This window comes from Myxine glutinosa, chromosome 7 (genome assembly GCF_964187855.1).
Source record: "Myxine glutinosa chromosome 7, kmMyxGlut1.1, whole genome shotgun sequence".
Taxonomy (NCBI): domain Eukaryota; kingdom Metazoa; phylum Chordata; class Myxini; order Myxiniformes; family Myxinidae; genus Myxine; species Myxine glutinosa.
In genome coordinates, this window is record NC_136267.1 from 190388963 (window position 1) to 190401439 (window position 12477).

The 12477-nt window shown below is 43.8% G+C and overlaps 2 protein-coding genes across 4 annotated transcripts in view; one reads left to right on the forward strand and one right to left on the reverse strand.

Annotated features, from left to right (window-relative positions):
- LOC137430930 (dual specificity calcium/calmodulin-dependent 3',5'-cyclic nucleotide phosphodiesterase 1A-like) overlaps positions 1–12477 on the forward strand; it is a 400001-nt gene that overhangs the window by 385219 nt on the left and 2305 nt on the right. The window contains exon 15 of the mRNA XM_078782637.1: positions 2632–2826. Coding sequence (XP_078638763.1) covers positions 2632–2826 — 195 coding nt within the window. The remainder of the gene's footprint in view (positions 1–2631; positions 2827–12477) is intronic.
- The window catches only part of LOC137431910 (protein phosphatase 1 regulatory subunit 1A), a 99330-nt gene that overhangs the window by 15734 nt on the left and 71119 nt on the right, over positions 1–12477 (reverse strand). The window lies entirely within an intron of this gene.

Genomic DNA, 12477 nt, shown 5'->3' on the forward strand with positions numbered 1-12477 from the left:
CACTGTTTGGAGGACGGTACAGAACACATATGAACAAAAGGTGGGAGCGGAGAGGAAGCCGTTGCCAGAGGTACACCTGGGGGTGTGGTGGAGAGAGGGCAGTGCAAGGAGATTGAGGAAGAGAGTTTTTGATAAAAATAGCAACCCCACCACCAGGACGAGGCTCAGGTCTATCATACCGGAGGAGGGAGTAACCAGGAAGAGATATTAAGGAATCAGAGACATCTTGAAGGAGGAACGTTTCTGTTTCGCAATTTACGTCTGGTTTGTCAGAAGCAACCTGTATGGAGAGATAAAATCAGGTTTGAGCGAAGGCCCTGGATGTTTGAGGTCCATACCATTAAGGAAGAGGGAGGGGGAGCATCGGGGCAGGACAGGGGAGGGGTAGGGTAAGGTGAAGCGTGAGAGGGGGAGGTTGAGAGATCTGTTGATCGTGTGTCAGAGAGTGCAAAAGAGTTACAAGAAAGGGAAGGATGAATGAATGAATGATCCTTTTAAGGCAATTTTCCCCGCTAGAGTGGGGGTTGGCCTTGCGGTTCCCATGACAATCATGGTTCCCTGCTTGAGGCAATGTTTTTATGGCCGGATGCCCTTCCTGACGCCAACCCTTAGTCGCCTCTTATGATGCACAGGGATACGGTGTACCTATTCTAAATCGGGGTACACACCGGGATATCATTCATCCCAGCAAGCTGGTACTCAATTTGCCGACCTCGGAAGGATGAACAGGTTGAGTCAACCCCCCTGGCGTTAATTCAGCAATCGACTGGGATTCAAACTCCCAAGCCAACACCCTAACCACTAAGCCAACACCAGGCTTAAGAAAGGGAAGGATGAGGAGGACAAAAGGTTTGATGGTGATGGGATGAGGCACAGTGAGGGGTTGTCTGACGGAGGGCTGAGAAAAGTAGGTTGGAGGAGGTGGAGGTATGAGATAGAAGGGAGACGAAGTGGGGAGGAGGCAGCTTTGAGGAGGAGGGGGGAGGGGGGAGGGGCAGGGGGGAGAATTGGAAAAATATAGTAGAGGGGGGAGATTTGAAGGGGGTGGGGTTGCGGGGGGGGGGGGGGGGGGTTAAGGGGAGGGGAGAGGGGGGAGAATTGAAAGGGAGAGTTTAGGGGGGAGTTTAGGAGGAGAGGGGTGAGGGGGAGTTTAGGAGGAGAGGGGTGAGGGGGAGTTTAGGAGGAGAGGGGTGAGGGGGGGAGTTTAGAAAATGGATGATTCATGAAAAACGAACATTTATTACAAACTGGGTTTATTGTGATTTTCAAGTCAGAGATCCGTTTAAAAACGATAGAGGAGGGGTGGAATGAAGGTGAGTTTCGAGAATGTAGAAAGGAAGGACTGTCATAGATTGAATTCTTTTTAAGTGGAATGAATTGTAGAGGAAATTGAAAAACGCCTTTTCAATAGGAAGAAAAACAGCGTGTCGTAATAAACCACTGAAGGGGAAAGTTTAAACATATTTCAATAATATTTAAACAAAACCATGAAAAACAATCTGGTAAAAGTCCCTGGAGTGAGGACATGGATTTGAGAAAGAAGGAGAATGGGTTGAACGAGTGTGGAGGAAACTAGAGTTGGAAAGGCTGGAGAGGTGGCAGAAAAAGGAGAGAAAGGGGGCGGGGCACAAGGCGAGACAAGGGGGCGAGAGAACAAGCACATGTCCGCAAGGAGAGAAGCAAATAATAAAGTTTTTTTTTTTTTTTTATATATATTTAAAACGTTAGACAAAGGGCAAGATATTCGTGGGAGATAGGGGGAGAAAAGACAATCAAAGAAACAAGCAAATACAGCGAAGGAAAGAACTTATATTCACAAAATACCTACAGGGGGAGGGAGCCTAGAGGGACCAGGCCACACATAAGGTGCGAAAAAAAACGACTAATTACACACATGTTTGCAATAATTACAAAACCAAAACTTACTAGAAACACAATAACACATACACAATAAAATAACCAGTGGAAATTTGACAAAGACACGAATGGGAAAATACTCAAACTTCGATGTCACGGAGAGATCAAAGCAAGCCTCCTCACTCGAGGGACCGGAAGTGAAGTGCTGATATTAGATATACAGTCACGTGAAAAAGTAAGTACACCCATTGTAAAGTTTTGACGTTTTCAACATATTTCAACATACAGCTATTTGATCTTCATTTCAACAATATTGATGGATAAAGGTGATATAATATAACAAATATCATGAAACATTTACATTTTGTAGTCCATTGTATAATTTAAATAAACATAAATGCAAATTTCACATGTGGAAAAAGTAAGTACGGAGATTCGAGCGGGGCCATCCACCTGCTTTGTGGAGGGATTGGCGGAGGTGTCCGGGAATCCCTTGACCAATCACCTTGGCCAATCCCACCCCACAAAGGAGCGGGATAGTTCCAGGAACGGAGACGGCCAGCTTAACAAGACAAGGGGATTAACCCCCCCCTCCCCCCTTGCTAAGGGGAGTGCCGTACTCCGGTTCCGTAACCATATATATGCATATACATGTGTGTGTGTATGTATGTATGTATGTATGTATGTATATATATATATATATATATCCTTGTGGAGAACTCTAACAAACTACTCGGTTTGTATTTTAAAACTTTACTTGGAATTTTTTTATAGAGGCCGAGGAGAAAAGTAGAAGAGAAGCAGAAGCTCGTGATGATGAAGAAAAAGAGCAAAAGAAGCAAGATGATGAAGAAAGGGCTTCCAAGGAAAAGGAACAAAGGGAGGATAAGGAGTTGCAAGACAAGGCCTTCATCAAAAAGAGCTTGCATGATGCAGGAAACTCCAATAATGGCAAAGAGGAAGAACAAGGTATGAAAATCTACCTCAACAAATAGCAAAAATAAAAACCATCACATGTACTCAAGCCACTTCGTAATACAATCAAAATACTCAACTTGACGTGTGATGCTCTGCATTATTAAACTGCAAGACTTTATAAACGGCTTCAATGGATAATTTTATCAAGATAACATTTGGAGAGATATAACACACATGTAAGTACAGAAGTACATGTAACATGTAAGTACATGTATAAGAAGTATTGATAAATGGACTGTAGTCATATACTGCATGGCCCAAAGATTGAACAACACGAGGTGGTTCAAAATTGACCAAAACATTTACAAGGAAATAAAAGTATCTTGGGCACAGAGGAGGCTATTTCTTTGTGAGCGACGGGAGATTCATCCCGTCTCGTCCTCAATTATCCAACTGTTCTTCCCGCCCGTGGTACAATGAATCATGTGATGAGGCAGTTGCTGGAAAACGACCTGCCTTCTCCTCCTGGAAGGCTAATCCGATCGAGGGAAATCTCAGTTCCTTCCACCAAGCTCGGAACAAGTGTGTGTCCACTCTCAGGAGAGCCAGGAAACATCAGCTGTCCAACCTCAAGAATGAACTTTCAAACTTGGCTCCCTCCGCTAAAACCTGGTAGTACCTTGTCAAGTCTGTCTCTGGAGTACGCTCCCCTTCCATCTCTTTCCTCTCTTCAAATGGCACCACAGCTGACTTCGCTCGTGAGAAGGCCGAATGCCTCAATTCTGGGTTTGCTTCAAAATCTCGCGTCCCTAACCCCTCACTCTCGGTACTCATCCTTCCCTGTGATTTGTGCCTAACTGCTCCTGGACTCTGTGTCTTTCGCTCCTGACAAAACCATGTCAACCCTCGTTCAGGTTCTTTCAACCCTCGACTCCGACTTTGCTACTGAAACAGATGGCATCACCTCACGTGTCCTAAAAACCTACTCTGCTGCCCTTGCATTTTCTCTCTCTGCCCTTTTCACCCAATCTTTGCCCGAGGTCATCCTCCATCTGCTAAGAAATCCGGCACAATCAACGCATGACGTGATTTTAAAATTCTCGTATCCGGATTCGGATCTTCACCAAAAGCGCATCAATTCTTCCTCGTCACGCTCCCACCCAACCTGTCCACCAAGTTTCGTCCGAATGCTTCCATAACCCCTTGATATATGTTACTGTGTATTGTTTTTGGCCCGATCTCTCAATGGTGAATAATCACTGTAAAAATTATAGTATCCCGTTATGGTTCTGAATCTTCACCAAAATCGAAACAATTCATCCTTGTCACAAACCCAACTTCTCCACCAAATTTTGGCCGAATCTGTCCACAACCTTTTGAGATATCCTGCTCACAGGCAAACAAACACACAGACAAGGGTGAAAACATAGAGGGTAAAAAGGTGCAAAGACTGATCCCCTTAACCACAGACCTAATAGCTTACTTCCAATAATCAGCAAGATCATGGAATCCATCACCACAGTTGATCCTTCCTTTGCCTCTAACCTCATCTCACATCACCAATTTGGTTTCAGACCAGGTCACTCCACCTTGGACATGCTGCTTCTACTCTCCCAACGATGGATGGAGGCCCTCATGTCAGACCTGAGATCAGGGCCGTCTCTCTGGACATATCTCGTGCTTTTGATAGAGTCTGGTATCCTGCCTTACTCTGCAAACTCTCTGCCGAAGGCATCCAAGGCCAACTCTACACATGACTTACTGACTTCCTCGACTCGGAGCCAACATGTGTCACTCAATGGAATCCTTTAATCTCCTCTCTCTCTGTTAAGGCTGGAGTGGCCCAAGGCAGTTTTCTGGGCGCAGTCATATTACTGATCTTCAATGATCGCTCTGACTCTGTGGAAAATCCTCTTTATCGATTTGCTGATCACTCCACCCTGTGCCGTGTCATCCCTCAGACAGGTGGGCTCCATCCTCTTCAAACCTTGCAAAATCACAACCTGGTCAAACACTTGGAATATGTCTTTCAATCCTGACAAATCTCACACTCTCACTATCTCTCTCCGAAACGATACCCTCCTATCTACTTTCTTTACAATCATCTTTAGGAAGTTCATTCATTCAAAATCCTGGGTCTTACCATCAGCCCTGATATTTTGTGAGTAAACCACATTTCAAAGTTGGCTTCCAAAGCCAGCCACCGACTATGCATCCTCCATCGTGTAAAGTCGTTCTTTGCAAAAGAAAACTCATATCCACAGCTTGTTGCAGAACTACTCTCTCCTCTGCGCAAGAGCCCCTGCCTCGCGTCTTGCTCAGCTTGACACCGTGCAAACCTCCTCACCCCTCCCTTTCAATTCTCCCCCCTCCCTCCTCACCTCCTAAACTCCCCCTCACCCCTCCCTTTCAATTCTCCCCTCACCCCTCCCCTCCTAAACTCCTCCTCACCCCTCCCTTTCAATTCTCCCCCCTCACCCCTCCTAAACTCCCCCTCCCTTTCAATTCTCCCCCCTCACCCCTCCCCTCCTAAACTCCCCCCTAGCACCTCCCCTCCTAAACTCCCTCCTCCCCTCCAAATCTCCCAACACCCCCCCCCCCCTTCAAATCTCCCCCCTCATCCTTCCCCTTCAAAACTTCCCCCTCACCCCTCCCCTTCAAAACTTCCCCCCCCCCATCCCTCCCCTTCAAAGCTTCCCCCCCACCCCTTCAAAACTTCCCCCCCACCCCTCCCCTTCAAAACTCCCCCTCACCCCTCCCTTTCAATTCACTCCCCTCGCTCCTCCCCTCCAAATCTCCCCCCTTGCCCCTCCACTTCAAATCTCCCCCTCCCCCCTACCATTCAAAACTTCCCTCCTCGCCACTTCCCTTCAAATCTCCACCGACCATCTTTCTCCAATTCTCCCCCCTTCTCCTCAAAGCTGCCTCCTCCCCACTTCATCTCCACATCCTCCAACAGTCTACTTTGCTCTGCCCCCCACCCTTCAAACAACCCCTCACTGTGCCTCATCCCATCACAATCAATCCTTTTGTCCTCCACATCCTTCCTTCTCCGAACTCTTCTGCAATCTCTGACACACTATCAACAGCTCTCCCGACCTCCCCCTTTCACCCCATATCTTACCCTACCCCTCCCCTGCCCTGCACCCGATGCTCCCACTACCTCTTCCTTAATGGCATGGACCTCAAACATCCGGGGCCTTCGCTCAAACCTGATTGATCTCTCCATTCAGGTTGCTTCTGACAATCCAGACATAATCTGCTCAACAGAAACTTTCCACCTTCATGATGTCTCTGATTCCTTAATGTAGCTTCCTGGTTACTCCCTCCTCCGGTATGATAGACCTGAGCCTCGTCCTGGTGGTGGGGTTGCTATCTTTATAAAAAACGATCTTCCTCACTCTCCTTGCACTGCCCTCTATCCACCCCACCCCCAGTAGTATCTCTGGCTTCGGCTTTCTCTCCACTCCCACCTTTTGTTCATATGTGTTCTGTACCGTCCCCCAAACAGTGATGACTCCATTTACATTTCGCTGGCTGACAACATGGACCAACTTCTATCCACTCATCCCAGCTCTCTCTTTCTCATATGTGGTGATTTCAACTGTCATCATACCAGCTGGCTGGGTGTGGGTTCCTCTCTCACCAGTCATGGCACCTCAGCAAAGGACTTCTTCGACTCTTTGGGACTGACACAATCTGTCAATTTCCTGACCCGGATCTCAGTCAACGGAGCATCTTTTCTTCTAGACTTGGTTATGACTAACTTCCCTGCTAATGTCTGCTGCTCTTCTTCTGCTCCAATCGGTTCATCTGACCATGTGCTTGTTAAAGTGGACATCTCTCTGGCCATTCTCAGAGAGCCTCCTCAGCATCAACGAGTCTGGCATTTCACTCAGGCCGACTGGCACGGTCTTCAAGCAGCCATCAACCATCTGGACTGTTCTTCCATCTCTACTGCCTCTGACATCAACTCTTCCTGAGAATTCTTCCAAAGTAAGCTGCTCTCTCTTGTGCACAGATTTATCCCATCTTGTCTTCAGTTGTCTTACCCTTCCTCCCGTCCATGGTACACTGAATCTTGTGGTGAGGCAGTTGCCCTGAAACAACTTGCCTTTGCCTCTTGGAAGGCTAATCCAACTGAGGGCAATCTCAGTTCCTTCCACCAAGCTCAGAACAAGTGTGTGTCTACCCTCAGGAGTGCCAGGAGGCACTATCTCTACGCTCAAGACTGAACTCTCAAACCTGTCTCCCTCCTCCAAATCCTGGTGGCGTCTGGTCAAATCAATTTCTGGTGTTTGTTCCCCCTCCATCCCCTCCTTATCTTCAATCTAACCCTAAGCCTAACCCTAACCCTAACCCTAAAAAAAAAAAAAATTCAAGATTGTGGACTGATGGACTTATGAACATCTAGCTACATATATCATTTTCATTGAAGATGGATTCAAGATTGTGGATTAATGGACTTATGAACATCTAGCTACATATATCATTTTCATTGAAGATGGATTCAAGATTGTGGATTAATGGACTTATGAACATCTAGCTATATAACATTATCATTGAACATGGATTGAAGATTGTGGATTAATGGACTTATGAACATCTAGCTATATAACATTTTCATTGAAGATGGATTCAAGATTGTGGATTAATGGACTTATGAACATCTAGCTATATAACATTACCATTGAAGATGGATTGAAGATTGTGGATTAATGGACTTATGAACATCTAGCTATATAACATTTTCATTGAAGATGGATTCAAGATTGTGGATTAATGGACTTATGAACATCTAGCCATATAACATTTTCATTTTAGATGGATTCAAGATTTTGGATTAATGGACTTATGAACATCTAGCTATATAACATTTTCATTGAAGATGGATTCAAGATTGTGGATTAATGGACTTATAAACATCTAGCTATATAACATTACCATTGAAGATGGATTCAAAGATTGTGGATTAATGGACTTATGAACATCTAGCTATATAACATTACCATTGAAGATGGATTCAAAGATTGTGGATTAATGGACTTATAAACATCTAGCTATATAATATTTTCATTGAAGATGGATTCAAAGATTGTGGATTAATGGACTTATGAACATCTAGCTATATAACATTTTCATTGAAGATGGATTCAAGATTGTGGATTAATGGACTTATAAACATCTAGCTATATAACATTACCATTGAAGATGGATTCAAAGATTGTGGATTAATGGACTTATGAACATCTTGCTATATAACATTTTCATTGAAGATGGATTCAAGATTGTGGATTAATGGACTTATTGACATCTAGCTATATAATATTACCATTGAAGATGGATTCAAGATTGTGGATTAATGGACTTATTGACATCTAGCTATATAATATTTTCATTGAAGATGGATTCAAAGATTGTGGATTAATGGACTTATGAACATCTAGCTATATAACATTTTCATTGAAGATGGATTCAAGATTGTGGATTAATGGACTTATGAACATCGAGCTATATAACATTTTCATTGAAGATGGATTCAAGATTGTGGATTAATGGACTTATGAACATCTAGCTATATAACATTACCATTGAAGATGGATTCAAGATTGTGGATTAATGGACTTATGAACATCTAGCTATATAACATTTTCATTGCAGATGGATTCAAAGATTGTGGATTAATGGACTTATGAACATCTAGCTATATAACATTTTCATTGAAGATGGATTCAAGATTGTGGATTAATGGACTTATGAACATCTAGCTATATAACATTACCATTGAAGATTGTGGATTAATGGACTTATGAACATCTAGCTATATAACATTTTCATTGAAGATGGATTCAAGATTGTGGATTAATGGACTTATGAACATCTAGCTATATAACATTTTCATTGAAGATGGATTCAAAATTGTGGATTAATGGACTTATGAACATCCAGCCATATCACATTTTCATTGAAGATGGATTCAACATTGTGGATTAATGGACTTATGAACATCTAGCCATATAACATTTTCATTTTAGATGGATTCAAGATTTTGGATTAATGGACTTATGAACATCTAGCTATATAACATTTTCATTGAAGATGGATTCAAAGATTGTGGATGAATGGACTTATGAACATCTAGCTATATAACATTACCATTGAAGATGGATTCAGGATTGTGGATTAATGGACTTATGAACATCCAGCCATATAACATTTTCATTTTAGATGGATTCAAGATTATGGATTAATGGACTTATGAACATCTAGCTATATAACATTTTCATTGAAGATGGATTCAACATTGTGGATTAATTGACTTATGAACATCTAGCTATATAACATTTTCATTTTAGATGGATTCAAGATTTTGGATTAATGGACTTATGAACATCTAGCTATATAACATTTTCATTGAAGATGGATTCAAGATTATGGATTAATGGACTTATGAACATCTAGGTATATAACATTTTCATTGAAGATGGATTCAAGATTATGGATTAATGGACTTATGAACATCTAGCTACATAACATTTTCATTTTAGATGGATTCAAGATTTTGGATTAATGGACTTATGAACATCTAGCTATATAACATTTTCATTGAAGATGGATTCAAGATTGTGGATTAATGGACTTATGAACATCTAGCTATATAACATTTTCATTGAAGATGGATTCAAGATTATGGATTAATGGACTTATGAACATCTAGCTATATAACATTTTCATTTTAGATGGATTCAAGATTATGGATTAATGGACTTATGAACATCTAGCTATATAACATTTTCATTTTAGATGGATTCAAGATTATGGATTAATGGACTTATGAACATCGAGCTGTATAACATTTTCATTGAACATGGATTGAAGATTGTGGATTAATGGACTTATGAACATCTAGCTGTATAACATTTTCATTGAACATGGATTCAACATTGTGGATTAATGGACTTATGAACATCTAGCCATATAACATTACCATTGAACATGGATTCAACATTGTGGATTAATGGACTTATGAACATCTAGCTATTTAACATTACCATTGAAGATGGATTCAACATTGTGGATTAATGGACTTATGAACATCTAGCTATATAACATTACCATTGAACATGGATTCAACATTGTGGATTATTATTATTATTATTATTATTATTATTTTTGTATACAAGATCGAGGCTCGTGAAAGAGCGAACATTAATCACACAGAAAGACAAACAGACACACAAAACAAATAACATCGGGAGCGGTAGACAAGATGGGGAGAGAGGGGGAAGGACACAAACGCAACATTTGAGAGCAGGGACCGAGAGACATGGACACATCGAGAGAACTGTGGGAGGGAGAGGGCTTTGGGAGGGAGAGGGCTTTGGGAGGGAGGCATGGGAAGGGGGGGGGGGGGGTGGGAGAGGTATAAAACATATGGACAATGCCAAGACTTCCAGGAAAGAAGTTGGAATTTCAAACAAGGTGGATCTGGGGTGAATTAGTGGGGGTAGAAAAGATCAAGGTTTTGGATGGGGGAAGATAAGAGATGGTGGTGAACAGCTGTTTTGAAGACCTGGAGGGAGGAGTGTGATTGAAGTGAGTGTGGGAGTTTGTTACAGAGGCGGGAGAAAAGAGGAATGAAAGAGTGAAGGTGAGCAGAGAGCCGAGATTTCGGCAGTTTAACCATCAGAGGGTGGCTGGCAGATCTTGTGCGACCTGTAGGAATATTTGGGGGACAGAGCACAGAGAGAGCTGGGGGAGCAAGGCCGGAGAGGAGTCGGTAGAAGACAGAAAGACCACCTACCTGCCTGCGGTGAGTGAGTGAAAGGCCCTCAGAGATAGCTTCATCGCGGGAGATTCCAATGATTCTGAAAGCTTTGGATTCAACAGCGTGAAGCCGAGCCAGGTGTGAGGCAGGAGCACCAGCCCATAGGGGAGAACAGTATTCCATTGAGCTGCGGATGAAAGCCTTGTATGTGGTGAGGAGCTCAGGTGTGCCTAGGAAGGACTTCGCACGACGGAGGATGCCCAGTCGGCGACTGGCTTTGGAGGCCAGCTTGGAAATGTGGTTTTCCCAAGAAAGATCATGGCAGATGGTGAGACCCAAAAGCTTGAGCGACAGAACTTCTTGGAGAGGATTGTTGAGAAAGTAGATGGGAGGGTTGTCCAGTCGATCTTTTCGGAGAGACATAGTAAGAGTGTGAGATTTGTCAGGATTGAAAGACATGTTCCACATGTTTGACCAGTCTGTGATTTTGTCCAGGTCTTCAGAGAGTGAGGAGGCTGCAGACTGCCGATCTGAGGGAAGAGGAATGGAGCGGCAGAGAGTGGAGTCATCAGCAAAGAGATACAGAGGATTTTCCAGAGAGTCGGAGAGATCATTGATAAAGACCAGAAAAAGCACAGGGCCCAGCACACTGCCTTGGGGAACTCCAGCCTGAACGGGAAGGGGAGATGAGAGAAATCCATTCAGGGCCACACGTTGACTACGACCAGAGAGGAAGTCCGCAAGCCATGCATGGAGATTTCCATGGATACCATAGGAGGAGAGTTTGGTGAGCAGAGCTGGGTGCCAGACCGTATCGAAGGCACGTGATATGTCAAGGGAGACAGCTCTGATTTCCTGTTTGGCATTGAGGACCTCCATCCATTGTTGAGACAGCAGAAGCAGCATGTCCAGAGTAGAGTGACCTGGTCTGAAACCAAATTGATGATCAGAGATCAAGCCATTGGAGAAGAGGAAAGATTTCATATCCGAAGCAATGATGGATTCCATGACTTTGCTGAAAATTGGGAGCAGGCTGATTGGTCTGTAGTTGCAAGGATCTGTTTTTGCACCTTTTTTGTGTAAAGCGGTAATGTTTGCTGATTTCCAGGATGCTGGCAGATGACCTTGAGCAAAAGATAGGGTGAAAAGAACAGAGAGAGGGTGAGATAGAGCGGCAGAGCAGGATTTTAGGACCCGTGGGCTGATGCCATCTGGTCCAGTTGCAGAATCAGAGTCGAGGTTTGACAAAAACTCCTCCACCTTGTCAGGAGAGAAGGTCACAGAGTCCAGGAGCAGTTTGGTTCGACTGGGAAAGGTGGGAACAGAGAGAGATGGGTTTGGGACTAAGGATTTTGAGGCAAACACAGAGTTGAGGCATTCGGCTTTGTCACGTGCGATGTCAACTGTGTGGCCATTTGAGGTAAGGGAGGGGATGGAGGGGGAACAAACACCAGAAACGGATTTGACCAGACGCCACCAGGATTTGGAGGAAGGAGACAGGTTTGAGAGTTCATTCTTGAGTGAGGAGAGATAGTGCTTCCTGGCACTCCTGAGGGTAGACACACACTTGTTCCGAGCTTGGTGGAAGGAACTGAGATTTCCTTCAGTTGGATTAGCCTTCCAAGAGGCAAAGGCAAGTTGTTTCAGGGCAACTGCCTCACCACAAGATTCAGTGTACCATGGACGGGAGGAAGGGTAAGACAACTGAAGGCGAGATGGGATAAATCTGTGCATGAGATAGATCAGTTTGCTTTGGAAGAATTCCCAGGAAGAATTGATGTCAGAGGCAGTGGAGATGGGAGACCAATCCAGACGATTGATGGCTGCTTGAAGACCGTCCCAGTCGGCCTGAGTGAAATGCCAGACTCGTCGACGCTGAGGAGGCTCTCTGAGAATGGCCAGAGAGATGTCCACTTTGACAAGCACATGATCAG